Consider the following 21,861-nt stretch of genomic DNA (forward strand, 5'->3'; position numbering starts at 1 on the left):
TTCTAGAGTGCATTGCATCACTTGACCTTCCTCTTGCAGGTACAGGAAGCTATTTTTTATCCGGCACCGACAGGACCGGCGTGGTGCCGGTTTATCAAAATGTCCGGATTACAGAGAGTTATAGTTAAAAGGTACGAGAGCTCCGTACACAGCAACATATCCAGGCTTCACTGTTGCTTAGCAACAGCTGCAAGAACCCCGACCACAGACCAAGCGTCCCCGTTGCTTAGCAACAAGTGCAGAAACCCCCGATTACACAGCCAAGAATCAAGAAACGGCCACTAATATGAAGAAAAACTTAACTGAACCTACTCCTGAATTTTGCCGGTTAACCGAGATTTCCGGTTGTTTGGGTGCCGGTAAATCGAGAGTTTCCTGTACCAGCTCTGAAACTGATGTAGTGTAGAGGGTCAAGTAGCGGGGAGATCCACCTAGGACAAGTGCACAGGAGCAAGGGCAGAGGGATAGGACAACCAGGAACCAGCTCATTGGAGACTAAGCTCGCAGCCTAGGCCTGCTGCAGAGGGCACAGATGACAACTTCCAGGGCCCAGCCTATAGAAAATGACTGATGGCTGTGCACGACAAACTACTGTACACGATGCCGGGGAGTATGGCGGAGTCCAACTCCAATTTATGTGGGGGATTTCAGAGGGGCATAGAGACAATGCTGTCAACCATGGGCCATGTGGTAAGCTCTATGAACACTGCAGCAAGGCTCACAGTGTTGGAGCCTCTGTTGGTAGCTCTGACAGCTTCAATGGCCAAGTGCTGCAGTCTGCAGTCGAGCCCTCTAAGGCCCAAGCACCTCAAGGTTGCCCACCACGACCATCTCAAGTGCCCTCGATGAAAATTCAGCAGCTCCCTCCCATGTGATGGCTACTGGGGAAGCACCTTGTAAGAGCACCAGAATAGGCAATCAGACACAGAAGAAAGGTGCTGGGGTTTTGCACAAGGGTGATTTTTAGTTCTCATGTAAACAAATGAACCATAATTAACCAGTTTGCTGCTGTGCTTCATTTTCTTTGCATTGATGCTTGTGTTCAAGATTAAGAACATAAGAAACAGGGGCAGGAGTAGGCCATACGTCCCCTCGAGCCTGCTATGCCATTCAATAAGATCATGGCTGATCTTCGACCTCAACTCCACTTCCCCGCCTGATCTCCAAATCTCTTAATTCTCTTAGAGTGCAAAAATCTATCGAGCTCAGCCTTGAATATACTCAACAACTGAGAATCCACAGCACTCTGGGGTAGAGAATTCCAAAGATTCACAACCCTCTGAGTAAAGAAATTTCTCCTCACCTCAGTCCTAAATTGCCTACCCGTTATCCTGAGACTGTGACCCCTGGTTCTAGACTCTCCAGCCAGGGGAAATAGCCTCTCCGCATTTACCCTGTCAAGCCCTCTCAGAATCTTACATGTTACGATGAGATCACCTCTCATTCTTCTAAACTCCAGTGGGCATAGGCCCATTCTACTTAATCTCTTCTCACAGGACAACCCTGTCATCCCAGGAATCAATCAAGTGAACCTTCTTTGCACCCAGTCTAAGGCAAGTATATCCTTCCTTAGGTATGGAGACCAAAACTGTACACAGTACTCCAGGTGTGGTCTCACCAAAGCCCTGTACAATTGCAGCAAGACTTCCTTACTCTTGTACTGCAACCCCTTGTAATAAAGGCCAACTTACCATTTGCCTTCCTAATTGCTTGCTGTACCTGCATGTTAACTTTCTGTGTTTCATGTACAAGGACACCCAAATCCCTCTGTTTCCGAACACCAATGGTTTGCTCTATGAAAGCTCTTGTTGTGGTATGGCTGTGTGGAAGACCCACATGCTGTAAGGCCTCCTGCACTTGTCCATCCTTTGCCCTCTTGTTCCAGCAGCTGCAAGTCTCCGTTATCTTGCTTGCTGCTCCTCCTCCTCCTGCAGTCCCCAAAGGCGGATCCAGCAAAACACCCCTTTTACCACAATAAACAGCGGAAGCCCTTGCACAGACAGTGCTACAGTTGCAAAAAGTCACTTTCCAGAACTTTTCACCAAAATATCTCAAGTCACAGAAGGCAAAGAAATTCTTCAAGCCCACTAATAGACGAATCGGAGACTTACCGGAGTGCAGCTGAGGATCCCTTTAACTATCACTGATGCAGCCTGTCTGCCGACTGGTGGTGCCAAAAATCAGCGGGCAGGCCTCCGAATCGGAAAATCCAACATTCCTACAATCCAATTTCGCAAAAGGGTCCTTTAACAGGCGAATTTACATATTTCAGTTGCCTCAGCAACTGCATAGGACGGCTAAAAGTTACCCGGACAAATATGGCGACCGCCAAACCTCCAGGGAAGATATTCCTCCCTGCAGCACTCATTACACACCCCAAAATCAGGCACAAAGCAGTCCAATTTAAATTCTAAATCATGTCACACACTTTATTGACAAAAATATATAATATGGTGCAAGATGAGAACCAAAATTTAAATTGTAATTTGACACATCAATTTCCAGCTTCATTTTTTCTTCACAAACTGAGCTAGTGTGCAATTCTAAATAGGCTGTTCTTGGAACAAACCTTCAATGCAGGGCCAGTAGAATAGGAAGCTGACTCTTTAGACCATTTTGCTATTTTTCCATATTGTTTACATTATTACCGACATTTTCACAGAAATCAAGATCCATTTTTCATTAGTGACATTGATGAAATGCAAGTCATTAAAAAAAAAAATCCAAAAATATTAAATTTCATACACAGCCTGTAATTTTGTTTAATGCCTGTGTTAAAGCTGCATTGCAGAATATACAGCATCCACAGATGCACTACTGTTTACATTTATATATGAGGAGTGAGGACTGTCTGCAGCCCTGTGGCCAAATGCAGTCAGACATCATGGGATTTCAGAATACCTTCATTATTGTGTCAAACTGTGACTCAATGGGGTAGATGCTGAATTTGTTCAATAGTATAAAACGGGTGATAGCAAATCAGCAGCCTATTTTACATCGCTCTCAATTTTTTCTGGAGAGAATTCACTATCATTCGTTATACATGATCACACAAAGTCAAAATCTACCTCAATCAGAGAAAATACAGTTTAAAATTCCCCATTGCTGATAATGTTCGCTATGTCATCTTAGGTTGTCTTGACCATAATGTTAATAACCTGTGCCAGAGTTTTAGTGTGTGCAGGATGAGCCATGAAGTGCCACAGTATGTTTCACTTATGCCTAACACTGCTATTAAAACCTCTGGAGGCTGTTAAATTTAATGAAACCATCTGGACCGGAATGGACAACCAAATGTAACAGTTTTGCAGTGCCACAAAGTACAGATGGCAAAACTTGTTCTCTTATTCCATGTTATCCCTCTTGCCAAATTTAACGGTTAATCTGAATGAATTTCAGCTGCACGACTTTCCTTCATTTTCTGCTGTTTTCTTTTTCTTAACACTTTCCTACATTCCCTAATGCTGCTATTAAAATATTTGTGGAGTTCTAGTTAACTCCATGAAAAAATTGTTGAAATAAAAATGCTTTCCTTTATCTTAACTTATTCTTCCTTTTTAACTATATTTTCCAATACCTACAGAAAACAGTAATAAAAACTGGAACAATTAAAAAATAAATTCATTGCCAAATAGAAAACATTTTGGAAAATAGAATATTTACTCAAACATTCCGCTAATGGTTATTTACAGGTTCTGGAAAGCAGATAGCCTGTTTCCTTTCAAAATATGCAACATGGTTCCACATCAGCTCTATGTGGCTGCTCCCTCCCATATGTTCCACTAAGATATTTTTGGTTACGCAGAAACTTAGTGAATGTTAACTTACGGTGCTGTCAATATAAGCTTCTGTCCACACAATATCGTGTTCCTGGTCAATGACCTTTGGTCTGCTTAGAACATGAAGGTATTCCATCACATTTTCTTGCACATCAGCCAGGGTAGAAATCTGAGAGAAATATCCTAAAACAGAGTCAGAGTTCAGAGAGGAAGAAAATCTTTAAAATAAACTATTGTAGTTACTGTGTCAAGTACAAAAAAGCAATGAATAAAATGAAAACCTGTGGAAAGAAAATTAGAATGTCCCACTGAAACAAATGAAAAATATCAGGAAACAATTAGGCTAATTTTCAGTTTGGGTGGATGGTGGGAAGAGCACACAGCTGCCCGCCAGATGTTATCGGCGAACTGCCCGCATGTTTGGAGCGCAGATAGGCAGCTTGGATCGGGAAGGGTGGGAATCCGCTGGTACCTCCATGGAATTGAGCCAGCAGAGACGTGTTAAAGGGGACAAGCAGGCAATCGTGGAATGTGGGGGAGGGGGGAGGTGGTGGTGAAGTGGAGAAACCAGCAATGTGTGGGATGATTTTTCTGGGCCCGGAGGACTATCCACGTTCCACGTGGTCCCTCTGGAAAGGGATATCATTTTTATTTTCGCAGTGGCCTCTAGTGGTCTCTTTAAGGACCACTAGTTAGACTACTCTATATACAGTTCCACTGGGTGAAGCTTGTGCAGCAAGTAATTAGTCCAGTCAAAGCCTAACATTGTATCTGAGTCCTATGCACGTCATAGGATCTCGATTTACATGGGCTAATGAGGCGGCTGCCTGTTTTCGGTAGGTGCCTGGGCCATCCATATGAAGGACCCCACCAAAATGGCGACAGCCTGGACATCAGTGCTTTTTGTGCAATGCTTTGCTACTTCATTCCAATACTGTTTTTAAAATATGCGTGATGTATTTAGTTAAAATAAGCATGTTATCTTTTATTTTTACAACTTAATTTATTCTTCCTTTATAATTTTATTTTCCCTTACCTACATAAAGCAGTCATAAACAAAAAAACTGGAGAAATTTACAAATACCTATTACTTGTCAAAGTGAGAAAATATGAAATATTGTGAGTTGCGAGGGCCGTGGAATTGGAATAAAAGCCAAAGATGATTCACAGCCTTCTCGACTGTTAAAAAGAAAGCCAGTGTAGTTGAGCAGTTATGAAGTAAGGGAAAGATAAATGGAAGAATAATTAAATAATAAGAAAAAGATTAGACTTTTAGATGTTTTTAATGCAAAAGGACATCAATATTACAGATATTGACACTTTAAAAAAAATGTAAACACTAAATTGTTGGCATGCCTAATGCAACTCAAATATGGTAACCAAGATTCGATGGTGGTGTAACCCAAAGCCACAGATGTTAATTTCAACATCTTCAAAATCAACAATTTCAACAGAAGTATATTTCAATGCTGCTACCATTCCCAAGAATCAATCTCATACCTGTCCACAAGCCAATGTTATATGGCCATCCCTTTTAGGTAACAGTATTCCATTGTCAAATTAGATTGTTCAGAATTAAGATTAGAAATTTAAGACAAATTTTGTGGCATGGCTCAGGGTGATTAGATTAGTAACACTATCAATATATACAGTCATATGGGGGGGGGATTTTTCAGGGGGTCAGCAGGTGCGTTCGGGTGGGAAAAAAAATTTTGACAGCGGGTCAGGACCCCGCTGTCAACCCGCCGCCACACGCCTTTCCCAGATGTCGAGTCTGTCAGCGCTGAACAGACCCAACACGCAGTGGCAGGGGAGGCAATTCAGGTCATTCTGACCTTGTTAACAGCCCATTAAGAAGAATTTTGAGCTCCATGCTGCTCGGGGATCACATCAGGTAAGCAGGTCGGGAGTTGTATGACCATGAAATCATCTCATTACTTGACAGCTGCAAATGTGCTATAAAAGCTCCCATTGCACAGCTGTTCATTTTCCAAGCTCAGAAGCTGTTGCTTACTGCATTTGGAAGACAGAGTGAGCTTTATGCAGGTTGCAAGTGTTTGGAGTAAATTCTCTATCCAGTGTCACCTCATTGGAACAACCTCTCTCACTATTGACAGAGCACTTCTGCCATCTCAAGTTCATCTGCCATCTTTTACATCAGCATCGGTGCCCTTGAAACTATCTCACCTTGGTCCTCAGAATCCCCAACACCAGCAGCACCAGACACACCAGCAGCTCCAACAACAACACCAACCATCTCCGCAATCAACTGATGCTGCACAGGACAGAGGGCAAAAGCACCTGAGCACATTGCTGCCTGGGAGCCAGGGGTGGCCTCACCATGGCCAGATTTACTTCACTTGATGCTGTACACCCTGGCTGCCACATGATGTGCCAGGTTAACACCACCCCACACCAACACCATAAAGCATCCCTACAATGCCCAAGCCATTCCTTTCACACTCATCTCCATTGCAGGGGGTACCATTCTTCTTCTTCTTAGGCAGTCCCTTGGAACCGAGCATGGCTTGCTTCCACACTAACAATGAGTTCTCAGGTGACTGATGAGTCCAATGCGGGACCTACAGTCTCTGTCACAGGTGGGGCAGACGGTGGTTGAAGGGGCGGGTGGATGGGGTGCTTGGGTTGACGTGCGCTCCTTGCGCTGTTTGTGCTTGGCTTCCATTTGCTCCTGGCGAAGAGACTTGAAGGGGGTGATTTTCATTCAGAAGTCGGGAAGGAGGCGGGACTACAACTTTCAGGGTTGTAGTCCTGCCTCCATCGAGATGCGGCCAATCCACGCGATTTTAACTTGATTGACCTTGTTGAGCCCACCCAGCGGGCTCAGCAGGCCAATTAAGGGCCACCCGGCAACAGGTGACGTCACAGGCTGAAGTTTCATCTGTCAAGACGTTTTGACAGATGAAATATCAGTATTGCACAGCTGTTTGAAGCTGTCAAACACTGACAGTTTTATTTCTAACCTGAGTCCTTCTACACAGACTCAGTTAGAAATCAAATCTCACCGGCACTGAAGGCTGCAGGCTGTCACTTTTGACAGATCGCAGCCATTCTGCTTTCTGTGCCGGTTAGATGATGGACTCCCGAAACCTAAAGGAAGGAAGGCTGTAAAGGTAAGTACAGGTAATTTAAACTTCTTTACACACTTTAGACACACCAAACACACTTACCTTTGCACTCATGCACCCATCACTCACCTGAACACCGACATCTCGACCCCTCCAAGCCCTTCAACCCGACGGCTCGACTCCTCTAACTTGGCGTGGTTTGGAGTCATCGGGAATCCCATACTTCAAGCTTTAAAATAGGGATTAGGCTAAAAACTGCCTGTTAACTACCTGTTAACAGGCAGTTAATTGGCACTAATCCCTTCCCGCCTCGGGTAGGCGGGTCCCAGTGCGGGGCGGGTACCCGCCTCCTTTGAAACTTACATGGAGGCGGGTTGGGGGCGAGATGGTGTCGGGACCCCTGAATTCGGGACTTTAACCCCCCACACGCCTCCAATCCCAACTCCATGGGTCAATGAAAATCGACCCGAGGTGTTTAGCGCCTTCCTGGATGCTCTCCTCCACTTTGTGTGGTTTGGGGCCAGGGATTCCCAGGTTTCGGTGGGGATGTTGAGGGTGTCCTTGAAGCGTTTCCTCTGCTGACCTGGGGCTCTCTTGCCATGTCGGTGCTCCGAGTAGAGCGCTTGTTTTGAGAGTCCTGTATCGGGCATGCGGACGATGTGGCCCATCCGTCGGAGCTGATCAAGCATGATCAAAGCTTCGATGTTGGCCTGAGCGAGAACACTGACGTTGATGCACCTATCCTGCCAATGGATTTGCAGGATCTTGCGGAGGCAGCGTTGGTGGTACCTCTCCAATGCTTTGAGGTGCCTGCTCTACATGGTCCATGTCTCTGAAGCATACAGGAGGGCGGGTATCACTACTGCTCTGTAGACCATGAGCTTGGTGCTGGGTTTGAAGTCCTGGTCTTCAAACACTCTCTTCCTCAGGCGACCGAAGGCTGCACTGGCACACTGAAGGCGGTGTTGGACTTCGTCATCGATGTCTGCCCTTGTTGACAGTAGGCTCCCGAGGTATGGAAAGTGGTCCACGTTGTCCAAGGCCTTGTTGTGGATTTTGATAATCGGGGAGCAGTACTGTGTGGCGGAGGCAGGTTGGTAGAGGACCTTTGTCTTATGGATGTTTAGTGTAAGGCCCATGCTCTCGTACGCTACGGTTTCCCGTTTGTTCTGTAGATTAGCTCCACTCCAGCGGGGAGCTCATTGACGGTAAGATGGAGCATTGCAGCCAGGAAGATCAAGAAGAGCATTGGTGCGATGACACATCCTTGCTTGACCCCCTCCATACGTGAATTGGGTCTGTGGTGGATCCGTTGGTTGGGATCACGGCTTGCATGTCGTCGTGAAGCAGTTGGAGGATGGTGACAAACTTTTGAGGGCAGCCGAATTTGAGGAGGACACTCCATAATACCTCGGTTGACGGTGTCGAAGGCCTTTGTGAGGTCAAAGAAGGCCATGTACAGCAGTTGGTGCTGTTCCCTACATTTCTCTTGTAGTTGACGCGCGGTGACGATCATGTCCATTGTGTCCCTTAGTGGGCGGAATCCGCATTGCGACTCTGAAGGTTGAAGGCAATTGAGGAGGATTCTTGCAATGACTTTCCCTGTGGCAGACAGCAGGGAGACTCCGCTGTAATTACCACAATCAGACTTGTCACCTTTCTTGAAGATGGTCACAATTACGATCCCACCACGATCAGCTCCAACACCAGCAGCTCCAACAACAACAACCACCTTCTCCGCAATCAACTGATGCTGCACAGGACAGAGGGCAACAGCACCTGAGCACATTGCTGCCCGGGAGGCCTCATCATGGCCAGATTTACTTCACTTGATGCTGTACACCCTGGCTACCACATGATGCGCCAGGTTAACACCACCCCACACCAACACCATAAAGCATCCCTACAATGCCCAAGTCATTCCTTTCACACTCATCTCATTTGCGTGGGGTACTGTTATGTCTCACCATTCACTGCAACTCATTAAGCCACTTCCATCCGTGCACACAGATCTGTCCATCAATGCAAAGTGTTGAAAATAAAGGTTTCAATGTTTGGCACCACATTAACAGAAACTTTACATGAACATTGCATAAAACACCCAAGTGCCTACCCTTGTGTGTTGTTAGTTGGTATGATTGCACTAGGATGAGGGTGAGTGTGAGGGGTGGCTAGTGAGATGGGGAAGTGATAATGTAGATAGAGAGGGATGGGTGGAGGTGCAAGGTAAGTTGGTGTGAGTAAGGATGTGCAGGAGTAGGGTGGGGAAGGCAGAGTGATAGGAATGTGATGAGTGGCACAGCGGGATGAGGTTGAGTGTGGCTTTGTACTAACGTTTCGTGATCTACTGAGATCATTGAAAGGTTTGCGCCACTACAGCCTGGTCCTCCTGACAACATCCCTGCTTATGCCCTCCTGTGCAATGTGCAAACAGGATGCGTTGATCTCCTGGGGAGGTCTCTTCCGCCTATGGGAATGGAAGAGAACCTCCCTGCGTGCTGTGACTCCCTCCATAAGCATATGGAGGGAGTCATGGGAGAGCCAGGGTGCAGCTGTGCACCTCTATGCAGTGCTAGTCTTTGTTTGCAGCACTTTAATGCTGTGGAACACTGACAGCACAACTGTCAAAATAAATTTGCGCATGGTCCCTTTAAGGAAACCAGCTGATGACATGTCATCAAATGGTGTCATCAGACCCACCTCCTTCAATTGGCCAGGAAATGTGCTGGGTGGGCTTAACAAGCCCAATCAGGGGAAAATCATTCTATACAGTGGGCTGGAGCCAGCAGCGAGGCCAGGACCCGCCACCGATGTCGCCTGCCACGGACCCGCTGAGGTTGGGGAAATTGCGGCCATGGTGTCAGCTGTAGCTCAGTGGTAGCACTTTCACCTCTGACTCAGAAGGTCATGGATTCAAGCCGCACTCCAAAGATTTGAGCACATAATCCAGGCAAACACTTCAGTACAGTAGTGAGGGAGTGCTGCACTGATGGAGGTGCAATGTTTTAGATGAGGCTTTAAACCGAGGTCCCATCTGCCCTCCTGGGTGGTCGTAAAAGATCCCATGGCATTATTTGAAGAGAGCAGGGGCGTTCTCTTGGTGTCCTGGCCAATCTGGTCATTTATCCCATTGCCATCTGTGAGACCATGTTGTGTGCAAATTGGCTGCTGCATTACACCACATTACAACAGTGAGTACATGTCAAAAATATTTTGGCAGTAAAGCACTTTTGAACAACCTGAGGTTGTGATAGACATGGTGTAAATGCAAGTTCTTTCTTTAACTCTTAATGGTCATTAAAGAAGAAACAATAGTGATGAAATTGGTCTTGGGCAAAAGCGCAAAACAGACAATAACAAATCGGCAGCCTGTTTTACACCTCGCTTGATTTTCTTTTCCATTGAAGTCCATGGAAAAGAAAGTTGAGTAGGGTGTAAAACAGTCTCCCAGTACCTTATTACACACTTTGCGCTACCATTCAAGACCAATTATACCCCCAATCTTTTTGGTAACCCAATCTTGGAATGATTTCATTCTCAAGCTTACAAATCTGTAGGGAATTATCTGTAACAGTACATTACAAGTAACTACTTAAATTATACTGTGATTATCTTACTCTATGAGCCCTGTAAAACTAGTGGATTCACAGTTTAAACCGAAAGATTAACAAAAATTATAGGTAAATTCATGTACTGAATTATAGCATTGGATAAAATGTAATCTTAGCACATGTATGATCTTCAGAGGCAGCATTGCATTGTTACATATTTGAAAAGTTGACTTTAATAGGGGACATTTCATCATTTTGTCATTGAAACAACTCTAATTTTTTCACTTCCTTTTCACCTTTCTTAGTTCTACAGTATGCCATGTAGAAACACTAAAAACTGCAACCATCAGTAAGAAGCATTCATGGAGAAAATCATTGTGAGAAAATTGATGTTAGGGCTGCTGACCTCTGTGACAGCAATGTGCTTTGGACCATGCAACCTCTGCCTAAACTGCAGTGTAGTCATTCGGCCTGAACTCAGATCAGTTTTTAGTATAATTTTACACTTACTATTCATCTTTAACACAGCATTCTGCAGTGCCCAGCAAGTTGGTTGGCAGGTAGATATAAAAATAAATGGTCCAATTTTAATACCGATATTAATGCACTTTAGATTAGCAAAAATAGTTTTGCATTTGGTGCATAATCAGATTTAGAGGAGTGCTTAATAAGAAAATCAATTTTCATTATCGTGACAACAACAATGCTAGGAATCCCATCAAGTAGTGTGTCCTCAATATTTTCACACTAGAGTCCACTAAAAAATTCTCCTGCTGAGGTAAATCCATTAAAAGGATCTTCACACCTTCGATCTATTTTCTTTTCAAGTTTTGAAGAAGGGTTCGACCCGAAACGTCAACTCAAATTTCTCTCCACGGATGTTGCCTGACCTGCTGAGTTTTTCCAGCATTTTCTGTTGTTATTTCACACTTTTGTTTCTCGCTTGCCTTTTTTCACTGCTGTCTCTCTTCTCCTGAATTTCCTTTTCACTCGCTCCTTCACTTCAGAGTGTTTCACTTCCTCACTTCCATTTGCTTTCTCCTTCACTTGTTTTCCTTTGCTCCTTCACTTGGTCTCCTCTTTCACTTTTGTTCCCCTTCACTTGTATCTCTCTCTTTCCTCCACTTCTGTTTCTCTCTCCTCCTTCACAACTTCAAATCAAATCAAATCAAATCAACTTTTATTGTCATTGTTAGTGCACAAGTGCAGTACAACGAAATGTAGGCTTGCGGCTCCCGAGAGTGTACATTTAGATTAAGATATTTAAATATTCAACATACATTTGGCTTGTAATACATTAACATTAACATAACCATAATAAAGTGCATTGGCAGATGTGCAGGCTTTAGTTTATTTGTGGAGTTCAGTAGGATGACAGCCCTGGGAAAGAAGCTGTTCCTAAATCTGGTCGTATGGGTGCGAATGCATCTGTAGCGTCTCCCAGGTGGCAGGAGGGCGAACAGACTGTGCCTGGGGTGGGTAGGGTCTTTGATGATGGACCGTGACCTCCGTAAACAGCGTTTCTTGTATATGTGCTCTATGGTCGGTAGCCGGGTGCCGGTAATGCGTTGGGCAGTTTTGACTACCCACTGCAGGGCTTTCCGGTCATAGTAGCTACAGCTGCCATACCATAATGTGATACAGTTCGTCAGGATGCTCTCTATTGTGCAGCGGTAAAAGTTAGAGGGGATCAGGGGTGACAGGTTACATCCCTTCAGCCTCCTTAGGAAATATAGGCGCTGCTGGGCCTTCTTCACCAGAGAGGAGGTATTGAGGGACCAGGAGAGGTCTTCTGTGATGTGGACTCCGAGGAACTTAAAGCTGTCCACCCTTTCCACCACAGCCCCATTGATGTGGATGGGGGTGTGACTTCCGCCTTTAGACTTCCTGAAGTCCACAATGATTTCTTTAGTTTTCTTGATGTTAAGGGCCAGGTTGTTATCGGCGCACCACTTCACGAGATGCTGGACCTCCTCCCTGTAGGCTGACTCATCGTTGTTGGTGATCTGGCCGACTACCGTGGTATCATCCGCAAACTTGATGATGGTGTTGGAACCATGAACAGCCACACAGTCGTGGGTGAAGAGGGAGTAGAGGAGGGGGCTCAGCACACATCCTTGTGGGGGCCCCCGTGTTCAGGGTCAGGGGGGTGGGGGAGGTGTGGTTACCTAATTTGACAGACTGGGGTCTGTTTGTTAGGAAGTCCAGGGTCCAGTTGCAGAGGGAAGTGTTCAGGCCAAGAGTTTGGAGTTTGGTGGCCAGCTTGTTGGGGACGATAGTGTTGAATGCTGAGCTGTAGTCTATGAACAGCATTCTGATGTAGGTCTCTTTACCATCTAAGTGATTCAGTGCCGAGTGTAGAGCAGTTGTGATTGCATCCTCCGTTGATCTGTTTGCACAATAGGCAAACTGGTGTTGGTCAAGAGAGGCGGGAACACTGGCTTTGATGTGAACCAGGACCAGTCTCTAGAAACACTTCATTATGATGGGTGTGAGTGCGACAGGTCGATAGTATTTCAGGCACGTCACAGCCGTTTGTTTTGGCACAGGAATAATGGTAGCGGTCTTGAAGCATGTAGGGACTACTGCCTGGGCCAATGACAGATTGAAGATGGCAGTGAAGACATCAGCCAGCTGATCAGCACATTCCTTGAGTACCCGTCCAGGGATGCTATCCGGTCCAGCAGCCTTTCGTGTGTTCACTCCGCGTAGAACACCCCTTACGTTGGAGGACGACAGAGTGAGCACCTGGTCTTCTGGGGGTGGCAAGGCTTTGGTAGCCGGCTCCCTGTTGTACCTGTCGAAGCGAGCGTAGAAGTTGTTAAGCTCCTCCTCCTTCTGCTTCCTTCTCCAATACTATTTCTCTCTCCTTCACTCTGTGTCTCTCTCTCCTCCTACACTTCTGTTTCTCTCTTTCCCCATTTTTTACTTTTCTCTCCTATTTAAATGCACAAGCATGTGCATACTGAAGGTAAGCATGCAGGTGCAGCAGGCGGTTAAGAAGGCAAATAGTATGTTGGCCTTCGTCGTGAGAGGGTTTGAGTACAGGAACAAAGATGTCTTGCTGCAGTTGTACAGGGCCTTGGTGAGACCACACCTTGAGTGCAGTTTTGGTCGCTTTATCTGAGGAAGGATGTTCTTGCCATGGAGGGAGTGCAGCGAAGATTCACCAGGCTGATACCTGGGATGGCAGGAATGACATATGAGGAGAGATTGGGTCAATTGGGCTTATACTCGCTGAAGTTTAGAAGAATGAGAGGGGATCTCATTGAAACTTATAAAATTCTAACAGGACTAGACAGACTAGATGCAGAAAGGATGTTCCCGATCGCCGGGGAGTCCAGAACCAGGGGTCACAGTCTAAGGATAAGGGGTAAGCCATTTAGGACAGAGATGAGGAGGAATTTCTTCACCCAGAGAGTGGTGAACCTGTGGAATTCTCTACCACAGAAGGCAGTTGAGGCCAATTTATTAAATATATTCAAGGAGGAGTTAGATATATTTCTTAAGGCTAAAGGGATCAAGGGATATGGGGAGAAAGCAGGGACAGGGTACTGAATTTGGATGATCAGCCATGATCTCATTGAATGGCGGAGCAGGCTCGAGGGGCCGAATGGCCTACTCCTGCTCCTATCTTCTATGTTTCTATTTTGTATAGCATTATAGGTGTTCAGCATGTAATTATTTTTTGAAAATGAAAGTGAACTAATAAGAAGCATGTTGCAATCATAAATCAAAAATCTGTCACAGAACAGCGATTTTTTCATCAAGAATCAAGCAGACGGCATCTATTCTCGCATTTGCAAAGCCTAGATATATTGGTCAAGAAAATGCATGGGCCCTCCTCTGCATTCCCATTATAACTCCAGTGGGAGCAGTGACAGGGCTGGAAATAGGCTGTACCCCGATACCACCCATTAAATCCAGGCGAAACAAGTTAAAAATTACTCCATTATGAGGTGGAAAATTTCTACAGCTGAGGTGGTCCCAAAGGGTATTCTTGCATATGCAATTCTGCCAAACAGACTATTAAATGTGCATAATTTTAACAAGTCTTCATCCACACTTGCCAGTAGCCACAATTTGCAAATTGACATTACAGCCCCGATTTTAACTGAGGCCCGGGAGCGATTATGAGGCCATCTCGTTGTCGTGAAGCCTGGGCCTCATTTAAATATACCAGGCCCCAATTCCCGCCCATACCTGGTGTCAATGACTTTAAGCCAGCAGGCAGAAGTCGAGCAAACGCAGCAGGAGGCCACAGCTGGGCACTATGAGAACAGTCCTTAGATGTCAGGTAAGTGGAGTGGGGGGAAGGCGATCGCAATCAGGGGAGGGTAGCCAGGGGTCCTTGGTCTCCTTGTGGGGCCCGGAGCAGTACACCTGCTCACCTTGGCCCGCAAGGAAACCATTAAAAAAAAAGTTTACTTACCCTCTTCTGGGACTGCTGTCTAATAAAATTGAAGTCAATGGGAATCAGGGGGAAAACTCAACACTGGCTGGAGTCATACCTAACACAAAGGTTGTGATTGTTGGAGACCATTCACCTCAGCCCCAGGACATTGCTGCAGTTCTTCAGGGCAGTGTCCTAGGCCCAACCATCCTCAGCTGCTTCATCAATGACATTCCCTCCATCATAAGGTCAGAAGTGGGGATGTTTGCTGATGATTTCACAGTAATCAGTTCCATCCACAATTCCCCAGATATTGAAGCAGCCAGTGCCCGCATGCAGCAAGATCTGGACAACACCCAGGCTTGGGCTGATAAGTGGCAAGTAACATTTGCACCACACAATAATCATCTCCAACAAGTGAGAGTGTAATCACTTCCCCTTGACATTCAATGGCATTACCATCATCGAAACCCCCACCATGAAAATCCTGGGGGGGGGTCACCATTGACCAGACACTTAACTGGACCAGCCACATAAATACTGTGGCCACAAGAGCAGGCTAGGTATTCCTCAGCGAGTGACTCACCTCATGACTCCCCAAAGCCTTTCCACCACCTACAAGATAGAAGTCGGGAGTGTAATGGAATACTCTCCACTTGCCTGGATGAGTGCAGCTCCAACAACACTGAAGAAGCTCAACACCATCCAGGATAAAGCAGCCCGCTTGATTGGCACCCCATGCACCACCTTAAACATTCACTCCCCCGACCACCGGCGTACCGTGGCTGCAGTGTGTACCATCTACAAGATGCACTGTAGGAACTCGCCAAGTCTTCTTCGACAGCACCTTCCAAACCCATGACCTCTTCCACCTGGAAGGACAAGGGCAGCAGGCGCATGGGAACACCACCACCTCCAAGTTCCCCTCCAAGTCACACACCATCCTGACTTGGAAATAAATCACCGATCCTTCATCGTTGCTGGGTCAAAATCCTGGAACTCCCTCCCTAACAGCACTGTGGGAGTACCTTCACCACACGGACTGCAGCAGTTCAAGAAGGCGGCTCACCACCACCTTCTCAAGGGCAATTAGGGATGGGTAACAAATGCTGGTCTTGCCAGTGATGTCCTCAGCCCGTTAATGAATAAATAAAAAAAGGAAAACTGTTCCGTTAAAATTTAACACCCCCAGCACTAATTATTCCTTGTGTCCGGCAATGCTAAGGTGCAAATGAGGGCAAAGCATTGAAGGATGTAATTGAAGAGAAAATTCAGCCTCATGGTGTTTATATATCAATCCCATCTCTGATGTATTTGGCTATATACGAAAGGGATGATTCTCCGATTGGGCACTCGTGGTAAAGAGCAGTGCTTGCAAGGTGTGCTGGTTGAGAAATCATGGTCCAGCAGACAGTGATTTCCCATCTATTTAGCTTAATGGATGGAAAGTCAGGGGCTGTGCTCTGATGATTTCCTGCCCAGCACATCTTGCAAATCATGAAATCAGCCTATTGTTATGAACCCCAACTTTTCCCTGATTCCATGAGACTTCATAACATCACTTATTGGCAAAAATCAGGATAATTATATCGTTCATTTACTGGCCATTGACGATGTAGTGCAGCTCCTGCCTTGTCTCGCCCATCAAAATTGTGACCAGTGGAATCCATCATCCAAACGCAATGATTGCTTTGGGTGACAGATCAATCAATGGAATTTTCAGTTTCAGTGGAACATTGTGTGATCAATTACAGGCCCTGTGATAGAAAATACATAAACTGAAACAAACTCATCTGCTTACCATTTGAGTTGGTAAATTGAAGGTGGCGTACACCAATTAAAACTGAACGCACCATATCAGTGTTATTTCCACTTTGCTTTGCTCCCTGGACAGATCTAGTGCTGCACGAGTGCAGTTGGCTACACTATATTGGAGTATCATGGAAGGTTTTTGCCTGAATAATGGCTTTTGTGTCTGCAAGACAAACTTTATTTTGGCACTTACTGAGTCTGCCCAAACACAATTAACCTGCAACAAAGCATTGAATGTAATGCAAAACCTGAGGTTTGCTAATTTGTGTTATGGGACTTGTTATCACAGAAAGTGATGCCACATTTTCAGGGAGAAGAAAATCACTGTAGTTTTATCTGTACAGTTCGCCTGGAGTAAATTAAAGTTGTGCACTGGGATAATTTATCAATTTAACCACATGGTCGTTTAAAATGTTATTACAGGGATGTTCAATGTGACAGATACTATATGATGAATTTGTTACAGGATTAATCTACTCGTTAGTTTCTTGTGTTGATCTTGCTGTGTTGTATATAATTCACTGATCTATTGTTTAATTAAACCATAAGAAAGCACAGAATGGGAAAAGACCATTTTGCTAGCAAGCCTATTATTTCCATAAACCATACACAGTCCATTTTACCACGAATTTACCCAAGCCATTTAATTTCTTGAAGGAAGATTCTACAAAGTTTCTCCCTGCCTCTCATAGGTAAACCAAGCAAAATGTTGGAATGCCTGTTTAATCTTATCGCACATTATATATCCTAGACCCTTTCTTTCTTGGCAGTAGCATTTTCACAGTTACAGCAGTTTATAAGCAATTATTCTGGCTATTACAACTGCAGTCAAATGTCTATATAATGTCCTTACAGATATGGGGCTGAATTTTTCCAGCGCTCAGAGGGTGGGTTCGGAGGTGGGTCCGCTGTCAAAATCAGCAGGGCGGTATCCCGCTCTAAACCCGCCTCCTTGTAAGTTTCCCTAGTGCCAGTTCTGCCTGCGCTTTGCAGACACAGCGCCAAGTGGCGGGTCATGCAATTGTGCTAGTTAAGAGGGTGTTTAAAGCAATTTAATCACCATTTTACCAGGTACAAACCATTTTCCCAAGTTTTCCACGAGGTTCCCATCACTCGGGGATCACGCCAGGTAAGTATGTTGGGATCTGAACACTCTACATTTCATTGAATAGGCGACAACTGCAAAAGTGGTATAGAAGCTACCATTTTACAGCTGGTCACTTTCCAATGTCAGAAGCTGGAGCATTAATGAATTGGAAACAACTTTTGAACTTTATGCACTTTTGAAGTGTTTGGAGTAATCTCGCTATCCACTGTCACCTCCTTGGAACAACCTATTTCAACATTGACAGATTACTTCTGTCATCTCAACCTCACCTGCCATCTATTCTATCAACATCGGAGCCCTTGAAAAAATCTCACTTTGGTCCTCAGAATCCCAACACAATGAGCCCCAACACCAGCAGCACCGGGAACACCAGCAGCACCGGGCACATCAGCAGCACCAACATCCACACCAACCTTCTCCGCAATCAACTGATGTTGCACTGGACACAGGGTATCATCACCCATGCACATTGCTGCCTGGGATGCCAGCGATGGCCTCACCATGTCCAGATTTGCTTCACTTAACCCTAGCTGCCACATGATGCGCCAGGTTGGCACCACCCCACACCAATACCATAAAGCATCCCTAGGATGTCCAAGCCATTCCTTTCACACTCATCACCATTGGGGGCGGGGGACATTATCGGCAGGATTTTCATTGGGCCGTAGAGGTGGGATTGGAGGCGTGTGGGGGTTTAAAATCGCGAAATCGGGGGGCACGAACCCATCCCGCCCCCAACCCGCCTCCATGCCAGTTTCAAAGGAGGCGGATACCCGACCTGTGCTGGGAGCCGCCTCCCCGAGGCGGGAAGGGGATTAGTGCTAATTAACTGCCTGTTAACAGGTAGTTAACAGGCAGCTTTTAGCCTAATCCCTATTTTTAGCCCTGAAGTGTGGGATTCCCGACGGCTCCAAACCACGCCAAGTTAGCGAGGTGGACCGTCGGGCTTAAGGGCTCGAGATGTCCGGTGTTCAGGTGAGTGATGGGTGCATGAGTGCAGAGGTAAGTGTGTTTGGTGTGTTTAAAGTGTTTAAAGAAGTTTTACTTACCTTTACAGCCTTCCTTCCTTCAGGTCTCGGGAGTCCCTCATCTCACCAGCACAGAAAGCAGAATGGCCACGAGCTGTCAAAAGTTGCAGCATTCAGCTTTCTGTTCTGGAGAGATCTCTAAATCAGCTTGAGAGGAAGGAATTAACCTGGTGTACAGATTGTTAGTGTTTGACAGCTTCAAAGAGTTGTCAAACGCTGATATTTCATCTGTCAAAAGCTCTTGACAGGTGAAATGTCAATCTGTGATGTCACCTGTTGCCGGGTTGCCCTTATTTGGCCTGCTGAGCCCGCTGGGCGGGCTCAACCAGGTCAATCAAGTGCAAATTGAGTGGGTTGGCCACAACTTGATGGAGGCGGGGCTACAACCCCAAAAGTTGTAGTCCCGCCTCCTACACACCTCCAGTATCAAAATCCAGCCCTATGTCTCACCATTCACGACAATTCACAAAGCCACTTCCAAAGGTGCACACAAATCTGTCCAAGAACGCAAAGTGTTCAAAATAAAGATTTCAATGTTTGATAGTACATTAACAGAAATTTCACATGAACATTGGCTAAACCACCCAAGTGCCTACCCTTGTGTGTTGTAGTTGGTATGCTTGCACTAGGATGAGGGTGAGTGTGAGGGGTGGCTAGTGAGATGGGGAAGTGATAATGTAGATAAGAGAGGGATGGGTGGAGGTGCAAGGTAAGTTGGTGTGAGTAAAGATGTGCAGGAGTAGGGTAGGGAAGGCAGAGTGATGGGGATGTGATGAGTGGCACAGCAGGATGAGTTTGAGTGTGGCTTGGCAGTAACATTTCGTGATCTACTGAGATCATTGAAAGGTTTGCGCCACTGCAGCCTGGTCCTCCTGACGACAACCCTGCTTGTGCCCTCCTGTGCAATGTTCAACCAGGCTGCGTTGGTCTCCTGGGGTGGTGTCTTCTGCCCATTGGAAGGGAAGAGAACCTCCCTGCGTGCTGTGACTCCCTCGCCATGGGAGAGCCTGGGTGCAGCCGTGCACCTTTGTGCGGTGCTTATCAGTGTTTGCAGCACCTCAATGTTGCAGAACACTGACAGCGCAACTGTCAAAATCAATTTGCGCATGGTCCCTTTAAGGAAACCAGCTGATGACGCCTCATCAGATGACATCATCAGACCCGCTTCCTTTTAATTGGCCGGGAACCTCGCAGGGCGGGCTTAACAAGTCCAATCAGGGCAAAATCACTTGAAGGAAGCGGGATGAAGACGGGTGCGGAGTTTGAGGCTGCTGTCTGCTCTGGCCGCACCGAACTCGCCACGGCTGGTGAAATCGTGGTCATAGTTTTGTAACAATGTCCTTTTGTGTTATCAAATTTTATTGAGATTGTGAGGCAAATAATGTGGTCCAGGTGCAAAGACGCTGTGACCATTGTCTCTAAGGAGCTGCATAATAATGCAAGATCATCTTATTTGAATATGTTAGTGGTGCTGCCAGTGCGTGATGCACCACAAGGTGGGGGTCCAGAATGTTGGGCAACAGCAGCTGGTTAAGGGCTACTGGCTGCCATTAAAGTGCCATCATTTTTTTTCATGGCTTGGCCACAATGCCTCCTTCAATCCTTGGTCCTTGGAGGCCGAAAAAGTGAGAGCGGGAAATAAGAGTGGGTCTGTTCGAAAGCTAGGAGGAACAAAATTATTTTTTATTACAGACAAGAATCTATTCCTGCACCGCTTACATGTTTCAGTCGCATTGGGGGGGGTGGGGGGGGGGACGACCCTTAATTTACATTAAAATCAAAGTCATAATGAGCCTAGCCACAGGCAGTTAAGAACACATTATAGCACACTAATTGAGCAGAACCATGAGCAGGCTTCTTGTATCCTTGCCCAAAATGTAGGGAGCCGGAGCCTGATGAACAACAGTGCTACAGGGACCGAGTATCACGGTGTTTACCCCTGTATTTTGAGCTGTATGGTTATTTTGTGCTTATCTACACAGAAAAATAACAGGTATGGCATGAGGTGACCAAAAAAAGTGGAAAGGAGAAAATTCTTTAAAAAAGGAAATAGCTTAAAAATATGGCTACATTACAGGAAATCATTCACTGCAAAAGAGCAAACCCAATTGGATAATGCTAAGAAACAAAACATATATGTGTAATGGCCTGGATCCAATTTCATCTTTCTATTGGTAATTTCTGCTCATTTCTAGTTCTAAAATATTAGCAGATATAGTAGGAATTATCATTAGCTACATTTGCATTAAATTAAAATGCAGTTTTTACAGCACTCTACATGATGCCAGGATTAAAATAATTACTTTGTTGTCACAATTGTGTCCAAGGTTTCACAGGCACTTGGCAATCTTTCAAATCACAAATCTCCAATTTCTCACCCGTTCAAATCCAAAGACCTTGTCATGCAGTTTCCAGACGACTCACACAAGAACAGGTGACTTTTATTATGAAATGAGTCTTTTTTCATTATTGCTTATCCTGACTTTAGCAAGCCAGAATCATTTGCTTGCAATTTCTGTGCAAAAATCAAAGACAAACCTTTATTTGCACAGGCCATCCATTTCAGATTTTCAGAAAATACAGCCTCACGTCCAATCAAATAGGCGAATATGCGCACCTGAAAAAATAGAAAGACACCTCATTAGACTTTTGTATCTGTTAAATTTAATTAAGTAATATTATTTTGTCATGTATAGCCATGCTTGCAGTGTGAGTGTAATATCAAAGAGGTGTTAAAATCATTCATTGGGACTTTAGCTTCATGTCTCCCATGACAGTGTTTTACATAACAGCATATCTCGTAGTTTACAAACTATTATCACAGCTAGATAAATAATTAAAGATGAATTTATTTTTTAATTCTGATGTCTTAAATTTGGTCTGTAGACCAAGAGACAAGAATAGGAATAACATATTTATATTTATTAGGGAAATACATCAAGGGAAATTTTTTAATTTATTAATTTAAGTGGGGCTGGAGTGCAATTTAGGAATTGTACATTAAAATATTAGGAACAACCCCAACAGATTAGTAACTGTGTGCAAATCATAAGCTAGCTAAACATAAGTAGACAAATATGTATGCAAATCTATATCCTATA

At 45.2% G+C, this 21,861-nt stretch overlaps 1 protein-coding gene across 1 annotated transcript in view; it reads right to left on the bottom strand.

The window, feature by feature from the left end:
• cacna2d3a (calcium channel, voltage-dependent, alpha 2/delta subunit 3a) overlaps positions 1-21,861 on the bottom strand; it is a 1,196,772-nt gene that overhangs the window by 393,093 nt on the left and 781,818 nt on the right. The window contains exons 12-13 of the mRNA XM_086001643.1: positions 21,299-21,377; positions 3,829-3,962 (exon numbers count right to left, since the gene is read on the bottom strand). Of these exons, the coding sequence (XP_085857769.1) occupies positions 3,829-3,962; positions 21,299-21,377 (213 nt within the window). The remainder of the gene's footprint in view (positions 1-3,828; positions 3,963-21,298; positions 21,378-21,861) is intronic.

The sequence above is a fragment of the Somniosus microcephalus genome, chromosome 11, assembly GCF_052327205.1.
Source record: "Somniosus microcephalus isolate GS21.2 chromosome 11, FLI_Smic_1.0, whole genome shotgun sequence".
Classification (NCBI taxonomy): Eukaryota; Metazoa; Chordata; class Chondrichthyes; order Squaliformes; family Somniosidae; genus Somniosus; species Somniosus microcephalus.